The sequence below is a fragment of the Varroa destructor genome, unplaced genomic scaffold (genome assembly GCF_002443255.2).
Source record: "Varroa destructor unplaced genomic scaffold, Vdes_3.0 BEIS01000001.1, whole genome shotgun sequence".
In the NCBI taxonomy this organism is placed as follows: Eukaryota; Metazoa; Arthropoda; class Arachnida; order Mesostigmata; family Varroidae; genus Varroa; species Varroa destructor.
In genome coordinates, this window is record NW_019211454.1 from 40,316,559 (window position 1) to 40,336,129 (window position 19,571).

At 38.5% G+C, this 19,571-nt stretch overlaps 1 protein-coding gene across 1 annotated transcript; it reads right to left on the bottom strand.

Annotated features, from left to right (window-relative positions):
- Positions 1–10: 10 nt before the first annotated feature.
- LOC111255177 (uncharacterized) lies at positions 11–17,012 on the bottom strand. Its single transcript, XM_022816854.2, has 8 exons — positions 16,303–17,012; positions 15,700–15,939; positions 10,237–10,354; positions 6,425–6,541; positions 4,803–4,910; positions 2,305–2,447; positions 1,725–1,984; positions 11–539 (listed from the first exon to the last, which is right to left on the bottom strand). Exons 1-8 carry the CDS (start codon positions 16,557–16,559, stop codon positions 334–336), a joined length of 1,449 nt encoding a protein of 482 aa, XP_022672589.2. The 5' UTR covers positions 16,560–17,012; the 3' UTR covers positions 11–333.
- Positions 17,013–19,571: the final 2,559 nt, after the last annotated feature.

Genomic DNA, 19,571 nt, shown 5'->3' on the forward strand with positions numbered 1-19,571 from the left:
ATATCGTGAGCTAGAAGACAATTTTTGATTTTTAGTTTTCAATTTGATACCAAAATTAAGGTTTCTTTCTTACCAAGTCCATATCGCTGAGTTAATAAAGCTACGATAATATTAAATAGCTAGTATTAAACTGAGATATATGACTGGTATCGTGGATCTATTATTATATTTGCTTAACTTCCAGCGTCTCCTGGTCAACAAAAACAACATATTCACCTTTTGTTGCACTAACTGGTCCTCAACAAGGAAAAGGGCTTTTTTCATAAATTATATGTAATTAATACGCAACGATTGACCAATCTGTATATGCTCTTCAAAGTATCTTTTCCGGCTTTACCAGGTACCACTCCGTGTCGTTATATTATTGAGCACGGTACTCGCCGTAGCATTATATAAGCTTGCCATTATTTTGATATCTGAGGCCACTGTAACGTCTTTAACTTTCGACGGTGCCATCTGAATAATGAGGAGAATATAAGAGATCAGAGCTCCGCCGATTGTTAGAATGAAGTTGCGCGAAAACGTGAAGAAGTTCCAGCCTAAAAATAAGATACAGGGTCAGAAAAGTCATTACCAATACAATGCCCCATAAAGATAACATCTATAGCGATTAATTAACGGCAATTGTCCTTTGCTAGCATTCCTAAATAAATCTCTGTTGATTCAATGAATTATCAACCTATATAATGAGTGAAGGAATGGTAAACACACGATAGGAGTCCAGTAAAGTTTGACCGATTCACTATTAGCTAAGCAGAGAGTTACTTGTTGATTTGTATTTAACGAAAACTATAAACTTTAGATCAAACTATTTGGTTCAGTAAATGCAGAAAGTAAGCTTCTATGTGGCATAATAGATATCTTACACTTTACAATATGTGGCATGGAGCTATTCTCAAACGGTGTAACTGAATACTGTCTTGCAAAGCTGTTTCAACATGTAATGATTGAAAAATATAGATTTGCCCTAAGCCTGGACCGTAAAAGCAATTGCAGACCGAACCATGAAATACAAAGTTGATGAGCGTGTGCATAAAGGTACTCGCTTTACATAAGAAATACTTAGAAACCTGCAAACACCAGCTTACAAAGATGATAAACCCAAACTTTTCAGGCTTACCAACAAGAGAATTCGCCTCTGCTAGGGAAAATTCCCTTGGATAACGCCAAATACGTAAAAAGCTATAGATAGACGATATCTGCGTAGCAATTAGCCACTCGTGAAATCGACCTACCGATTCAGTTGAGCCCTGATCAAGTGCCTTTTTTCTTGAGGCCAATTCATTATGCTATGCTAATGCAGGCATAATCTTTGTGACAATGTAGTGTGATTGGAGTGATTTACAGCAAAGCGCATTTATGGCACATGCATGCATTCGTAGAGTATGACACTGTTACACACATTCTGTGGTACTCTGGGGAAGTTCCAGCAATTGTTTGCCTTTGGACCTTAGGAATAGATGTGGAATTTCCGTTAGGTACCAAGTGCAAAACACGATACGTGTGCTGAGAAATTGGTCGTCCAATATTTTGCCGTGAGCTTAAAGGTCGATTAACTTAGTTACGTTGTCCTCAGTTACCAGGACGTCAAATCAGTTAGAAAGTATTATTGTGTAACGTGTATTAGATGACGTTTGTTACAAGAAGACAGTGACAAAAAATTGAAGATTTGTCATAGAAGAGCTGGTGATAATGGTCGCAATACAAATATTCATTGAACTAACCGCTCATGGCAATTTCCGGCTTATTCATCTGCGCGACTAGTAGATGGGCCTGCGAAAAGAGCTCGAGATTTTCCTCCGTTGGCGCGTGGTTGATCATCCGATGTACAAGCATCGTGCATGCATGTGCAGTTTCAGTTAGTTTGGCGCCAAAAATCGATAAAGATATGAAGAGCATAAAGAAATTCATTAGGTTTACGAAGAGCTGCAGCAGCTCATTTGGATCGTCAAAATCTGGATCGGACGCCTTTCCATTGTAGTACCTGAAACCATGACAAGATGAAGTTCGCGCTGCTGGCCATCCCATTGCCAATTGAATTTTTAGAACGTTATCCGTGGCCTACTGGCTGCGCCTACGAAATCTACTGCTCCAAAAAGGATACAATACTAATATGAGCTCGATTAAGGCCCTGCCGCATCATTTACGCATGCTTAGTTAAACGGGGCTACACATAGGCTATACAACGTATAGATTGAATTGTATTTAGGTATTTTCGTTCAACGCTGCCAGATACATTTGTGGCTTAAAGAGTGAACATACGATTGTATTGTGGAATTAAAAACAGCTGGAAAGTCCTCAAACCTGGTAACCTCAAGGCAGACACCAATCACGAAGAGGCCAGTCCAGAAGAAGGCCATTTTTTGAAAAAGATCGTCCGATTTTAAGACTGTTTTGCTCAAGTTGGATTGTAATCGGCGCACAGCCTGAAGCTCGACGAGACTCATCTGCAATTAGAGAAAATAAATAGTGACATTTGCCGGAGTTTGTCTTGCCAAGCGGTTTTGATCTAACTAATTTTCGAATTATTTATCCAGTCCACAAAGAGAATAAATGATGGAGAGACAAAAGTAGCTTTATAATAACATTATGGTTATTTCGTTGTATTTATTTACCATACAGACACGGTACTGCCTGTCACAGTTAACAGCCATGGAGGTGTTAGGTGGTTGTAGTTAGTTATCGTAGTAACAAATCGTAGTACAAAAAAAAAAGTAAAAAATGAGCCAGTATTATACAACAGAATAATTTCGAATGACTAATTACATGAAATATTTATACTTCAAGTAGCTTTAACTATTTCAAACTTTTTGGACGAGTGTGACCTGATTTGAGATGCGGGATAGCTATGGGAGATCAAGGCGTCCATTCTAATCTCTGAGGATTATATCGAAAAATACCTATCCTAGCTTAAATTCGAGCTTCTTCAGCGAGTACGATTGAAGAGCTGAATAAAGCACTTAATTGCATATCCTGGCTTTATTATTATCATCACTGACAAGAGACATATGAACACTGTGTTGTTAACGGACGAAGAATTAGCACATAGTCAAAAAATATATCAATTTTTAATATGGGTTGCCTCTCTGCTTTTGGGGTGTTTCGTATACAATGCATCAAATATGTTCAAGAGTACTTTCTGAAAGATGACATTTATGCGGTAGTGGTCCCACTCTTGTCGATGGATCTTCGATTATTGGTTTTATTATTTTTGAACCTCTTTACGTTGACCATAAACGTGAGCACAGCTACAAACGCTTAAAAATTCAGAGTAGCAACATTAACTATGTCGTCTACAAAGAAAAATTGATTTGCTTCCATAACATGGGAGCACCCAACAAAGGGTCCTAATGCAATCCAAGCACAGCCCGCACAGTTTGTTCCATAGAACTTTTACTTGACTAATCATTGTCAAGTGTCGTGTGCATTCTCAGGCCGCTACGAAACAAAATTGACATCAGAGCTTACTTGACACTCTTGTACTCGTAGCTGTACTGAAATTTCAAGCGCGACTCGTTTGCGTTATTTCGAAAGCAACATAATGAAATGTCGGAAATTGTAAAAATTCGGAAAAGAACGCAAATGCTTAGAAAATTAAGTGTTTTTGTATTCTCTCTTCTCGTTTGGCCTGGTGATACTTTTGTCGTGTCGATCTGTACGACAGCAATGCTTATACATCGCGCTTCTAGAGCCCTAGGGTGGACCCTCCAGAGGGTCTGATAGTAGATTCATAGGCTCCATAGATGTTGTTTTTATTCGTTAAAACGATTATTTGCTTAATGGACCCAGTCACAGGATGTAAATAATGATTCCAAAAAAACCTTGCTCGTCTTGGTCTTAAAGGACAATTTTAGATCATATCTGGCTGTGTCTTCGATACTGCACCGATATAGAATACCTATCAAATTAGAAATTATACGTTATTTATGAATTAGACAAATTTGACTGAGAACAGCTGATAGGGAACCACATCTTCTATTATAAGCGCTAGACTCCTAACAAACCTTAATATTTGCTAACCTTAATATATAGCTGAGATTAAAGGTGTCATGAACTAATTAGACAATGGACGAAAAAAGGAAGCAGGAATTATTGTAGATCCAATGAGTTCTATATCTGAGTTATATTTGTCGGGTTAAAATGTTTCATAGTACATGCTGAAATCAGCAAGGATTTTTCTGAGCTGACGGTACTCCCTGAAACTTTAAAGCTTATTTTTAAATAAGGCTCGAGTTGTGGGCTCTGGCGATATAGTGCATCTAAATCCAAATGGACACCTGTAATATTGGATAATCTACGTATTTCTGAAGCTCAAAAGTTTGCACTTAAGTATAGGGTACGGCACCTAAGTGAGCATCTATAGAATCGAAAATAGAGGATGCAAGAACCATAAAAGAATAGTTGCCTCATGCAAAGGTGCTGTGACGCTTGCCGAAGGAAGCGTATTTAGCCACTTACTAAACTTTGCCACCAAATCGACAAAACAGATACAAATGACAACTAAGAATCGGTGAAATTTTTCGCCGTTGACGACAGGTCATTGTCTTTAACGGTAAACTTTGCCACGTTTGAAGTTACGCGATCTGAATGTATACATTAATTGCAGAGCTGCGAAGGAGGAAACAGCCACAATAGAAATTACTAGAGAACGCCTTCGAATTCAATTCTTTTCTAATTTTATTCGTTCTCGTGGAAGGTTGTGGCTCTAAACGGGGCGAAGATTCCCTCGCAGTTGATTAGCAGTTAACTAGAGAGTTCTAGAAACTTAGCACCAGACTTTTGTAAAAAACAACAGTACATACCGTCACCTTGTTCGTTCCTTGAGCTTCGCCGACGTGTCTCTGAACAATCATGTTATAACACGCGAATAAATGCTTCTCGTAACTGACCATGGTCAAATAAAAGACGACCTAAATAATCAAATCTCAGTTAGTAATGAACTTAGTTGGTTCAATGGTACGTCAAAAAGATACTGATACAATTACAAAGCATAAATAACAACGAGGTAACCCTTCGACGGCTCCTACAACAAGTTTTTTTCATTTTAGTGCATGCTGAGACTATATCGATAGTACAGACAGAAGAAAATAAACACCAACACGTTAACGATTCTGACAGGTTGATTGGTAATGGCATTTGCGCCCCTTCAAATAATTCGGATTAAATGGAAAAATTGGGATCTATGTATATTCTAGCAGGTTTTGGCGTTAATTAAAACAAGATCATCAAAGCCAAAGAAGAGGGTACGGTAATGTGACCGATGGAGTTTTGGTTCTTTCTCAGTTCTTGATATTATTTCAGAGAAAAAAAAAAAAAAGAAAGCGATATCTTATAGCTTCATCCGGAATTATCTGTTATGTAGGTCAACAGGAAATGTAAATTGCACGAAAAACATGGATCGTCATGGGCTAATGACTACGATCTTTCCTTTCATAGAAAAAGCAATCGCGTATTTACCTATGAGAACCTAGGCCACTATCTAGCTAAATATTTATTGGCGTTAGAATATACCGTATAATGGATGTGATATACGTAAATCGTAAACGCATTTTTCAACATTTTTCAGGAACTAGGCGCTTCGCTCACCAAATACATACACTACCAAATAATACATCAAACAAAAAACGTTCTCAAATGCGGAACCACTATGACAACGAGCGTTGTGCAATGCTGACTGTCGTTTCAATAGCGTAGCTAGAATTACTTTCCGCATGTTCCTTGTAAACCTTCAGAACAAGCTCCGTCAAAAGGAGTCGGCCACTAACGAGATTTTCGATATCGCTGCATTGCCATTAGATTGATTATCTCGCCTAGGTTTTCGTTGATGCAATACTTGCGACGCTTGTCTTCTTACCTATACAACGATAACCTTTTTTACTTTTAAAAGAACGAGTTTTTCAACTATTTCTGCCGTACCATCGTGGCTATTGATAAAACAAAAACATGTCTTGGAACGCCACCCTCATGTTGTACCATTTAAGATAGCAAACGTTTGAGATAGCTCTAATAGAGCCATAGGTCTTTTTAGAAATAATCGATACCTAAACAGTGTAATCAATAATGAGAAAGCGAGTGTTAATTTCATAGGCGCACGCTATCATTCGATATTTCGGAGGACATTTTTGGGTTGAAGTACCATTTGCCTGCTATGCCAACGGATCAAACATATGTCACCAATTTTCCACCTTTAAAACTCTCAGAACCTATTTTTCCATATTTCCTTATTTACTAGCTATATAAAACAGGTCGTATCATGTGTTGGTGGGATCATAAATTTTCAGATGCATCTAAATGTTCCGATATAGATGATATTATATTTCGTTGTCTAACTTTTATAAACCACGCATGTATATGTGGGCAAAAAAATATTGTAATTAAGTACAACTATGATCCTACGCTAGCTTGACCTAAGACTAGCACATACAATATATATTCCCGAGGCTGTGACAAGTGGAGTTTTGAATAGAACGTCGATACAAAGCAATATTGCCACCGACTGCCGGTCCCATGGTTCTAGCGTAATTCCGCACCAGTGACGCACCTGAAATAAAGATTTCAATTGTTTGGGCGAGGATGAACTATACAATTAGGGAAAACAGTCGGCTTTTATAAAGCTGCCAACTCAATCTGCAGTTTGTAGTCCGCAGATATTTTTTATGGTTGGGTTTAATAATACCGATATAGATCGTATGTGCGAGAGGTTGCATTGTTTTGGCTGTCTGACGTGTTGATAGCCCTAGCTGAACGAGTTTTTCGGTTTTGCCAGATCGTAGCGCAGACTACTGGTATATTATATATTACTTATTTTGATGTTAATACAAACACAAACATACTCAGCTCATGTTCAGATCTAATTATTCCGTGTTGGATCTACAGCTTGAACCTGCTTAAAAAATCATTTCCCCTGATGGACTGCAAGTTGGCCTAAGACAAAGACAAGTTTCTCCCGAAGTGTACGCTATTGAACTTTTCCGTATGACGGTACAGAACTACGTAGATCTTGCCGGAGATAAGCGTGCGTCTTATATACCGTCTTTATTTATGTAGTATTGTCAGCTATATAACATAGTTGGACGACAATCCGCCAGTCCCAATATAACTGACAAAATCTGACATTGTTTCACAATATATTGAATACGGCGGATTTACTCGTCTGATTAAAGATTGAGCCAGCTATGTTTTATGGCTGCTTCCAGTAGTGTGGCCACTAAAAAGGACAACAACTCAATCCTTCTAAGGGTCCTAAGTTTCTTCTAAATATTCAACTCTGATAAATAGGTTAAAAGAAAGCTATTTTAGGTACAAGAAGTTACGATTGTACGTATTCACTCTAAGTTCATCGATGACTCATAATTCAAACAATCAAATATGAATCACTTGTTGGCTGACATTAGAAATATGGTTACACCTTTTTTTTTTGTATATCAAACCCCGTTTACAATGAACGTGCTTTCTATATGTGTATATTATGTATCATCTACTATTCTACATCGTCCGGATTAAACGGTATGCTCGAAATGCGTATTCGGGCAGGAACTCAATAGATCTAGAAATAATAGGGGAAATTTCATAGAAGAAAAAATAAATCATCGCTTTCAATGAATTGTAATAGGTGACATCGATCGCGTACCCATGTTTGATACGAAGATCAGTTCATACATAAGGTAAAGGTACATTTACGGGCGGAAAACTTTTGCAGACTATGTCTCATTCAAGTGCTGCTCAGTACCAATCATATACTCTCGCAAGTACTAAAATTAAGGAAACGCAAAAAGAAGCACTCCTCTGCGATCAGTAGTACCAGATACCTTCTCCAATCGTTAGTTTATCTATCGATCTCGACGAACACTAAGAAATCGTCATAGGCTTAATTTCGAAAACTCTATACCTCGTATCTGTTCATGTCTTTTCTTGTTCTCAATAGAGTTTCTATTTCGCCGCTTCAACGTTTGGCGTACATATTATATACCAATACTATGTATGTATGAATTTTCGTTTTGTTGAAAAAAGCTATAGAGAGAAGGTGAAAGCTTCCGTCTGCGCCAGAAAATCGAAGAACCAGTAGAAATTAACGCGTGAGATAATCGGAGAGGAACAAAAGAAATGAAAACTCACATTTCAATAAAGGGAAAGAACCTATCGAGTTGAACCTATCAAAGGAAGTGCGCCTGGCTACCTGATTAAAAGCTTGACGCGCATCTCTACTGTTGTAATTAAAGCCATCACTAAATATGCACTAAATGGAGTGTCTCGCTTGACTCAGTTAATCAGATCTGTTTCTTGCTTCTTCTTCTGAAAGCATTCGAGGTTTATTTTAGTAAGCATGTGTTCAAAAAAACCGTGTATATATATGTGTATCCAAAAGGTATCTCTAATCCTAATTGCGTTTCTGGGACACTGCCTTCATTATTTCGATATAATCTCAAGGTATTGATGCATATTTCTCAAATGCGAGCTAACAATGCGATAGAAAAAGCCGGCGGTTGGAATAACGGAAAAAGGGTCATAGTCGTGCAGTGATGAAAGTGATATTCCGAAATCCGCAGAATTTTTAAAAGAAATCGACACCGGTCAGCGACCTTACTGTCAGCCAATAGCACCATAGAAAGTCTGTCTAAGTCAAGGAAAAATACATATGTTGATAAAAAGTGTATTAAAATGTTCGAGAATCCGTAAACCGATGGTTCTGTTGCGAGCAATGGTGTGCTTTCTTCGTTTGGTTGTTTTGGTCAGTATTATGATCACTGCTCAATACAATAGATTAGTAAAGGTGTATAGAAGCAGGCATATGCGGAAAGATTATGCTTTTGTATGACGGGTCTCTTAGTAGCAAAATGGGGCAGAACTTCTGTGGGATGTATTTGAATCAATAAGACCAAAGCATCTGGACTCGCTCTGTTGTCATCAAACACTGTACCTTTGGTGTGCAGGTAACACTTTTTGCCGGAATTGTGCCTGGTGGCTCCTTATTAAGGTTAAAGGAATATTTATTATGGCTGATCCCCATGGATGCTTGTATTTTCATACATTATCACGCAGACTGTATGCCGTATCTTTCAGATTCCGTAAGGTAAATAAATTACAGCGTCTTCGTAACAACACAGCATTAGGTGTGCTATGTGTGGTGTACACCCAGAATTGCCAACTTATTAGTACTGATTGAAACAAGCTTCCTACGGTGAATACAAAAAGAGCTTTATGAATTGTAGACAACTAGGGGTAAAGGGGAAACAATTTACAGATCCTAGTATTCGCACCTATACACGTATATAATGATATTTACAAGTACAAACGTAGGGAAAATTTAAGAGAAGACCAATAAATGTAATCCTGATTCCTCTGGGAATCCCTTGCTCGATACGTTAAGTTTAACGGTACATTTGTAGGCGATCGACTGTGCGAAAAACCTTCGTCGGTGGCTACATTATTTATGATCAAAGGATCGATAGTTTGCGTCTTATATTTGACATAATAATCTCTGAAAAATATTAGTGTAAGCGAAACAAGCGGCATCTATACCAGAGAATATCCATATTAGGGTTGCCAAATGACCCCTCTTACTTGTGAGCCAGTTATTTTCAGCACTGAAATATAAGAAAGATTGTTCGCAATATGTTTTAAGCGGCTCTTTTAAAATCAGTTGTTGCGGAACAGTTATTTTATCATATAGCGGAACAGCTTCCAATTTATTCCACCAAACACCGATCTTTTTTAAACATGTCTTACGTATACAACTTGTAAACGCTGGATGATAGGTGTGACTCTACATGCGTGTAGCGCTATATAGGCTTGATCCCTGCTAAAAACGTGCATAGCAATCATGTTGCAAGAAGACGTTTAGGTTGGACTGTTTTCAAGCGTACCTCCACAAATTATAATGGTTCACAATATTAATTGGAAGCTTCAGAAGACTCTTGGATACGTTATAGGTCATTACCTCTACTGTTCCTACTTCTGACGTATGTGTATGCTTTAGGAAACGGAGCGAAAGGTAAAAATAGGTGAGAACTAATTACAAGCATGGTTATTATTTAAAATGCGAAATGTATAGTGCACGCAAGAATTATAAACCTCTGTTTTGTTAACTTGTCTTAGTTTTGGGTCACTAACTTCCCTAGCCAGGCATGTCCTGTAATTCTGTCCTGCATTCTAACCTGTACGGTTTGTACCGTGATATATTATGGGTCATTACCATTTAAACTTTAAACTCTAAGGACCACTGTCGGTGTCACCTACCTGGTAGTCGCGGTAGCCGTGATTTGAAGTGAGAATCGACTTGAAGTCAATCAAAATGCGCAGAACCGTATACAGCCCACCTAAGATCGTGGATACAAGACACGTCCGTCGAACGGTTCTTTGCATCCGTTCGTTACGGAAGCAAACATGTAATCAAAAATAGTACGTTAAAGACGTTATATAGATTTTAGATTTAATTTAATTTAATAAAACGTTATTTGTGCCCACAGTTTATTATCACGAATTGTGCTAGAACTATAAATAAGTGTGCCATTATACCCGCCGGATACAAGTATTCGCTCGCATACTACCTGCCACTTCTTTCAATCCCTTTTTTGGACCTTACAGGTTACCTCACACGAATAGGGAACTGTATGTAGGAGTAGACAAAAAGTCAATAAGGCAAATATGAAAAAACAGATGACAGTAAGTTCGTGCGTGTTTTTAACAATTGATTTTTTCCGGGTATTTCAAAACAAAAATACCCAAGTAGTTCGTTCAGCGTGTTGTATGCAGCAGTCTGTATGATAATGTCTGATCTTTGGCTAAACAGAATTGATGCAGTCAGTTGACTGAGTTTGCAAATGTATTTGTTGCCCAACCTCTCCAAGAGCTCATAGCAGGCTATAGGTTCCTCAATCCCGGGTATGAGTTCCGTCGTCCACCCCATCATCGTTCCGAGAAGCCAATCTTCGATCCAGTAGTCAATAAATACTCTGTGTTCGACGTAGCTGTTTCTCGGCCGATCATTTTTTGCTGTAGGAAGGTTTTGATGGCCTGCTAATGCCCACTACCTGTAAGCCGTGTACTGCACTACACAGGTCCATCAAGCCTTAATAACTACAACCCCAGCTATTTTATCTACTAGTTGTTTGTTACTTTGTTCTGTGTTTGCGGCGGAACTATAATACGTCTGCTACTTACATGATGTTATTGATATGTACGTACGGCTAATGTTAGGATAATGCTTCTCATCAACTTCATGCCTTCCTAGCTTCCTAGTACCGCCATTTATCCTTGCAGCGGCATAGAAGAAAAAACATCCGATGCAGAAATACTTTACGGCGTAGAAAATAAACGTGCGTAACTCTGAGTGTGATCATGCTTAGAATCTGTATAGAGATGTGTCCCGTTGACTGAAAACGACGCTACACGATTGTGTCTGTGAATCCCAGAGATTGATTGGTTTGTCCATTGTAACTTAATAGCTTGATCAGCCAAAATATGCGTAAGCGTGTATGTGCATGCAGTAGCACTACATGATATCTCTTTCTGCTTAATAGGCTTTCTTGGTGGATGTACGCATCTATATCATAATATGTATATATATATATATATATATATATATATATTCACCATACTGTTTATTCGCTATTTGTAAGAGTAGAAGGCAGTGAGTCCACCATATACCAAATGGCAGCTTTTTCTGGTCTGATGCGAGTGAACGGTAGCCATTACGATGTTTTATTTTACTAGTCGAATCCAGTCGATGCTGTTGGCCAGCAGCTTGTGATGATGTCGGGCCTTACCGAAGCTTCACTCATCTATTTTTGGCATATAAAAATAGGTTACCATAAGGGGAGTGGCAGCGACGAGCAGAATTACGATATTTGCCCCGAAATGATTACCTGCTGACAGACGAGTGACCAGGCTAGGTGACTAACTACAGCTGCATCACCATCATCACTGTACTTGGTATCACACGTGATTCGTATGCAAAAGGTATATATATTCGTATAGATACGTTTTCAATGTAAGACTAACAGAGTGGCTATTTAGATGACAAGAAGAGCGAGGTTTGCCTGTGGGGATTTTCAGTGTTCTATTTACAAGTGGCGTGTTCGTTAGAAGGGTAGCCACATTTTAACATCTTTCGAATAACAGAAGGAAAGCACCGCTGAGATAACAGCCTAAAAGGAAGACACTCGAATTTTACAGGTACTAGGTAGAACCCGTGAAAATAGAAGTAATCCTGCTTCGTAAAAACGCTTTTCTTATAACATATACTTTTCAGCGTCTTAAAATTCAATGGTCGACGAAAACAAGGCCCAGGACCCTAACAAATGTTATCTCCCAACATTTTCTAAAAAGAAGACAGAAAATATTGTAATTAGAATGTGTCCTTGTTACTTCGTTAATATAACGGGGAATCTTTATTTAATAGTCTTTGTTTAATCGTATGCATGCATTAAAAGGAGTCCCAGGTATATAGAGAAGTTCCTATTGTTAAGAAGCGATGCATGGTACGTCTGAAGTTACTTTAATGTACTTGAAAAAAGGTGATTCCAAAGACTTGTTTAGGTAAGAACGATAACGAGAAATGCTAAAAGAAACGAAAATTTTAACGATCGACATATTAATGATCAGACGATCGGATGTAAGCGCAAGTTTGCAGCTACTCAACTGTCCTATGATTAAAATTCTAGCGAAATCTATCACTGTTTGACCTTCTTTTTTTACCGTAGTACAATAACGGGGTTGCAAGCCTCAAGTGTATTTATTTTTACATCCCTTTTTACTCAGACCGCACGCGTATGACAGAGCTACTCGAGTCGGGGGTCTTCAGATCTTGCAAGCAGGGAAATAAAAATAGCTAATAGCGGATTTTCATTTTTCTGTCTTAAAACGGGTAATTAATTTCTTCAAGCTAGTATGGTATAGAATATAAAATTGAATAAGAAACAGTTTTACTTTTAATTCGTTAAATAACACCATCAGTGAGGTGCTCGGTGTTTATAATTTCAAAGATGAATTTATAAAAGCGAACCTTAAACCGGAAAGAAATATTGGCACAGTAGCTGTAAAATAAGATCCGTCCTTTGTATCTCTTTTAACTATTCTTTTATACCAGCTGATACAGTGCACTTTTTCAATATAGTAAACTAATTATGTTACTAAGAACTATATCTTTTACAGGCAACCAATTTTGTGGATTTTTCGTACTGATTGGGATATACTTATATATACAGCCAGGGGAACTTTAAAGTCGAATGTCGTAAAGCACTTGAATTAATTAAAAACAAAATCCTCCGAGGTATAGCAAAGTTATAGGAAACACTCAAACAGGTCAGAAAAAATTCCGCTTCTTCTGTTCTGACACTTCATTTGTTGATCGGCCTATACACTCACTACACCCGTAGTATCTTAGTGGGTAACGTATACGCATGCTAATCCTAGGGACATGTTGTGGTCTAGGTTAGAACCCGTAGGGCATAAACACACACTACCTTTCGTGCTTCTGATGGAACGTCTGACGGCGATACCGGACGTAAAACTCGAAACATATAGGCCTACACACTATCAGCACTGTGACGAAGAGATCCGCATATCTAATTTATAGCATTTGGGCTATTAGTTGTGTAAAAGCGAGTGTTCAAAAACCCATATTTTCTAAAGAAATTAGTATATAGCTACAAGTCACAACTATTTAAAATGATAAATTAAAATAAATTTATAAGTATAATAACAATGGATGGTAATTCAACATGCTGGCACCAACTTTACCGTTTTTGATGGGAGAGTGGTCTTATGTCCACTGCAATTGATTGGGCTTTGTTTTCGATAGTACCAAATCTATCTCCTAATGGATGGGTCTATACGTTGCTTAAGATATGGTTAAAGCAATTGCCTTTTATGCGTTTTGTTGAGATGGCTAACTTCAACCGGTCGGGTGACTTAGGCCATTTGCTTTTATCCTAGCAACCCTGAGTGTAAGGTCTAAATTTGCTATGTTTAGTATTTTGTGCTGATATAACACTTTTGGGATGTAGCTAAAAGAATGAATAATAGGCTTACTATGGGGTTTCAGAGTTAACCCCCAACGGACGTTTTGCTCGTGCTACACTTTCCAAGTTCCTGCAAAAATGTATGTATATGTATATATATATTGTTTTTCAGTTTTGATATCGTCAAAAATAACATCTATTTTATTTTTTTCTTTCCTAAACTCAACCTTATTTTTTTAAAAATGAAATTCATATCAGAAAATCAGGATCTGATAAGTTACTGCCTTAATCTAGTTAAGTCACTAGACGCAACACATGATCTTTTATCTCAAGATACGCACATTTGTATGTATTATACATATGGGTACATATTCGATATTTGTGTATACGTCTATTATTTAGAACAAAATATTAGATTAGAAGCATTTAAACTCTTTTGATCTCGAATACCAACAATCATACATACCGAATTCTTAGACCATCTGGCTGTTTAAAAAAAGTACCTAATATTCAGTATTGAAATTGTATATATTATGCACAAGCTGATAATAGAACAAAGAAATAAAGTTTTTGCTGAAGCAAGCGACGTCATAGGTCCGCTATTCTCCACTAGTTGAATGAATTCGGGCCATTTTTGTGGAATTTTGAGGTTATGTATGTTTTTTTTTTTCAAAAACGACAGGAGTTACCGGATTTTGGTCGGAAAGCCTGGGCCATGCACTAAATTCGGCATACGCTCAAATGCCATATTTATTATATGTATACCACAGTGCGGCTGTATAGCATGAACGTATAAAATAAAATTTCTAAAATAACATGCCAAATGAGAGAAACTGCTCAGCGAAGGTGCTGCAATATATAATGTTGTGTGCCACCTGAGGCATATACCCAATCTCCCACATAGAGTAAGATGAAACCCATATTGTAGAATGTAGCTATAGGTAGTTTTTTTAAAATACGTGTGCTTTTTGAAAACTTCTTGACACTTTCGCAAAGCATAGTATTTTACAGAACAATGCTACTTGTCCACAAATGAAACAAGTTAGAACTTCTGATCGTACGACGCAGGCCATCGCTGTATCAAACTTCAGTGTTGGCGCATGGTTGCAATGCTTTTTCATAACTTTCTTGAAGAAACCCAGATAGATCCAGGAAAAGCCATCCCACCTAAACTTTGATATTATACCGAATGCTGAAAACATTTATCATGGTTCACTATAACCACAGTAGCCTAATCACAATTGCTCTTGAAGCTGGTGGGACCGAAGTGACCATTGACGATCCTTTCTGGAGAGTGATCCGACAGCTAAGGTATGAATGCCCCATTTAATTACCTGAATTGAATCTGTTTCACGACATGTTATATCATTCTAATGCGCTTCGTGGAAACCTGTAATCGCGCATCGACATTGTATTCTTGCACGTTGTTCTACGTACATCTATTAAAGGTTTTGTAAAGCAAGCGCGACAAATTAAGCCTATTGCACCTATTTTATACGTTGGCTTGCTGCACAACTGAAATAGCATAATAGCGAAAAGAACTGACGATCCCGTATAACAGAAAAGCGTCACTCAGACATGTTTCGATACGAATATTCAAATATAAATAAACTAATTTACCGAAAGGATTTATTAGTTACCAACCACAGTAGAAGCTCTCTAAACGATGGATTGAGATGCACTTAATGCAGCATAATAAACTTGTCAAGTAAACTGTAATTTCCCTTTTGCAACTTACTTCAGCCGATCCTCCGTGATGGGGTAATTGCTTAAATCGCAAAGAAGTTGCGCAATCTCTGGTTCGTTGACGTAGAAGAGGTCGATTGTGATTACGGAAACTCCCGTCCGAATGAAAACCGCTACGCTGGCCCAAAATTCTTTAGTTCCGATGGCGAAAACAAACGATAAAAAGCTCATGATTAAGTAAAAGTGTACCAAACTCAATAGAGCAATACTCCACGCCGTAACGCGTTGAAACCTATGGTGAATAGAAAACATACAGAGAATAATTTATGTTGCAAACGCTAGTAATATTTCGATGAAATATACATATCAATTTTATAGTAAATAAGTACTGCAACAATAGTCCCTCTAGATGAGCGTTGTTGAAGCACTCCCGCGGCATACGCGGCAATGCCCTAGACAAATATGAATGTTTCTTTTTAATTTCTGTTGGTAGTTTAAGCTGCACAGATATAATTAAATGTATATCCATCGGATACGCGTGAAGTCGCTTTTTCGCTCAGCGAGCGACGTGCAAGATCTGAGATTTAACAAATTCTGCAATATTCCCCTAAGGGCAGTGGCATGAAGAAATGATGCAGCGGCTCTAACGACTTACCATTTGTACCGGCCGTGCGCATTAGGTACACCTTCAATACAGCCAACGAAACATCCTCTCCAAACACCGCAGAGTTTCAAGTGCCATAAGCACGAGCCGAACACATTAAACACCTCGCGGCATTGTCGTTGATCATCGATTTCAACGGTATCAGATAGGACTGTCTTTATCCATTTAGCTTTATGAGTAGGACCCTCCTTAGCGGTTCTTCTACTCCTGTTCTCAATCGAGAAAACGGCCTGCTCCCCGGGAGGCATACTAGACGGCGGTGACAATGTAGAGTTGTGTATTGTAAGTCTGTAATAAGCAAAGAGAATTGTCGTAGATGACACTGAAGGGGAGCGGAACGTTCTACGCAAGTCGGCGAAGCACTTGTTGTTTTAGCTATATAACTGGCGACTCAACTTTCTTCGACGAGGAGTTACTCGTTATGAGCCGAAAAGTCGACTAACACAGTCAAGGGCGCCCAGGAGTAGTTTTGTCGATGTACAGGGTCGCCGTCAGGCATTGATATTGGTACGCAAGGTCGAGTTCAACATCTGTCATCACCGAAGCGGTAACTGGAGGAAATCGATAGTCACCTTTAGAACCTGCTCAAGCAATGATCATATATTTTGTTTCTGCGCAAAACTGTCCATCTAATAGATCTCAGTGCAGACTGATTCTCTCGTACATTATTTCATAGTGCACTTTCATCATTTTTCACAAGACATCTGCAGATAAGCATTTAATTTAGTTTTAATTTGATTTTTGCTAACATAGCGGGGGTCACAATTGGATTAGTGTGATCTGGTAGCGTTTCAATAAAGTCGATTACATGTAATAGACGGACGACATAATTTTAGTTATAATAATGCACAATTCGGGCTGGTTGTTTATTTAGCTTATTATATACACATTAGTAGCATAGCACGTGCACACATAAACCATATTTGACTAGCGGCTAAGTACCAGCTACTGTCGTTTACTATTTTGTGATTGACAGGTCACAATGTATCAACTATGACAATCATAAAGTGGGTCGTAGTTTAAGGTTGCATTGCAATCCAGTTAACTACCAAGCGGTTTTACAAAAACCGTGCCTATAGCGTTACGCCTGCACAGGTGTGTATTCTTCGAAAAAAAAAATGCCTTCTTTAATCTGAATGAAGGGAGAGTCCGAGACGAAAGTGGATAAAAAATACGAAAGCAGCTTAGCTTGTCTATTACTATATATGATAGGGGAACACGAAAACTGCAAAATATTTTCATTTCATGAATGAGGAATAAAAGTAGGTCGTCGATTTGTGGGTGTCAGTGTGTTCATTCAAATTACATTGTTAGAGCCAGTTCCGCAGAGCTCGAAGGTAATTGCGTCAAGGTTTTGAATGCTGCCCTAGATACAGACCATCGGCTACACAGCATGCTTTCATGTCGATTGACATCATACTAACCTGGGGCTACGATCAACTTCGAGGCTTTCCTCAGAGACATTGTACGGCACGAGGTCACGAAATAACGGTTAATATAAAAGCTTCCTTCTCGCTAATATCAATATGTCAAAGTGACGCATCCGCCAAAACGTACGAGGTAGATTAACTTACAAGCCATATCCCGCTTCCTATGGTATCATGGTAACTAAAATATTCAACGTAAATTTTGTTCCGTCGTACCGGAGTACCACTCCGTCATTTTCTCATCATTCAAGATTAGCTCTTTTCTCGTTATCAATTTCACTAGAGCACTCACAATACCATCGAAAAAAATCGTTATTTGATCAGTTGTTTAGTTTATTCTTGCCGATGACTAGATTCTAAGCCCGCAGGTTGACTTTGTGGAATAATGCCAGGTCGCCTATTCATCGAAAATCAATAAGATCGTTTAGAACAAGCACTGCAATGTAACTGACCGTCTGTGTCTGGATCCGCCTGTTTTTATAAACGACCACAGTTGTCTACTTTATGTTTATTTCGACGGTTTGCTTGTCCCACTATTTAACCGCATCGCAATAGTAATGGTGGGCCATAATGTTTATTATTAGATAGGTGCATATTCGTTCCCAAGCTCATGGCTAAATACATACAACACGCAAATATGAATAAACTCGGGGCTACGTGACCAACTGCTGTCACTCTTGCGTTGTGACGACCCAAAAACGTTAGCATGATGTTATTTTCTAGCATTGCTGTTTTAGCAACGTGGGTATATAGCAAAGCTATATTATTAAATACTCCAATAAATGACATAGCATAATTTGATTAACACGATCGCTGTCGATAGGCTGTACGGCCTGTAACAGATAGTTAACAGACAAAACAAGTTCAGTACTGACTATTTGCCAGTTGGCACTACATTTTTTGCTGATTATTATAGGCGGATATGATGCTTGTGTGAGAAATAAGTGGCCCACTGCTACCTTTCCAAGAAAGGCTCTGAAGTTAGTCCTAGTATTCGGGCCAATACACACGTATGCAACTGGTTGCTATCATCATCATCGTCATCGTCGTCGTCGTCGTCTATAGGATCACACTCACTGATTTCAAAAAGATGCGGAAGTCGATTTTTTGTTTGTTGTCCAGGTGCAGGACGTATGGGGGGATCATTGTGGGGGACCAGACGTACCCCGTTTAGCAAACTGTATCAATATTCTAGAGCTTTCCGTCTTTGTGGAAGCTTCCGTGGAACTGTCAACGATTTTCTCATGGCCATGAGAACTGTACGTGACAGATTAGTAACTTTAAGCTATCAGTCACTATATGGGTCGTAAGACTGTTTACTATCTGTTTTTAGCACTCATATAACAAGTATTCTATACTGGTTCGCTATGTGCCAGTTGAAGTTCTTGCAAGCATGTTTCAGGCTGTCATGGATTTAGCCAAGCAAAAAAGATTTTTCTCGGACTTCTACCTTATGTGCATAAACAATGCATTCCTAATCATCTAGTTTCGCCGATTTCAGATCCCGGTGTATGGCTCGTTTGGCAGGTCTCAGCATGAATTGCATGGGCGTGTCTTTATATTAAGTACAAGGCCCACGATCCGATTGCTAGGACATTCTTAGGCAAACTTAGTTAGATCCTGCGCTTTGGGTTGTTTGGGGCTGGCGCATCATCCTAAGGTGGCCTGCTTAATCAAATCCTAAATGATGCGAACTCTGGGTAGATTCTCTATTTTCCAGAACGCTAACTTAGAACCTGTTTATTCGATATTAGTACCCTGCTGACACACAATAAATTCTATGAAGAAAAAAAACTACAGTGTATATTTTGGACCAGGAGCTGTCCTGACATC

Excerpts from the sequence above, each read along its gene's own strand:
- LOC111255177 (XM_022816854.2), bottom strand. The coding sequence starts at position 16,559 with ATGCCTCCCGGGGAGCAGGCCGTTTTCTCGATTGAGAACAGGAGTAGA. Across the intron at positions 4,911-6,424 it reads CAGCCTCGGGAATATATATT|GTCGTCTTTTATTTGACCAT; the intron begins GTATGTGCTAGT and ends TTGATTATTTAG. Across the intron at positions 2,448-4,802 it reads AAGGAACGAACAAGGTGACG|ATGAGTCTCGTCGAGCTTCA; the intron begins GTATGTACTGTT and ends CTCTAATTGCAG.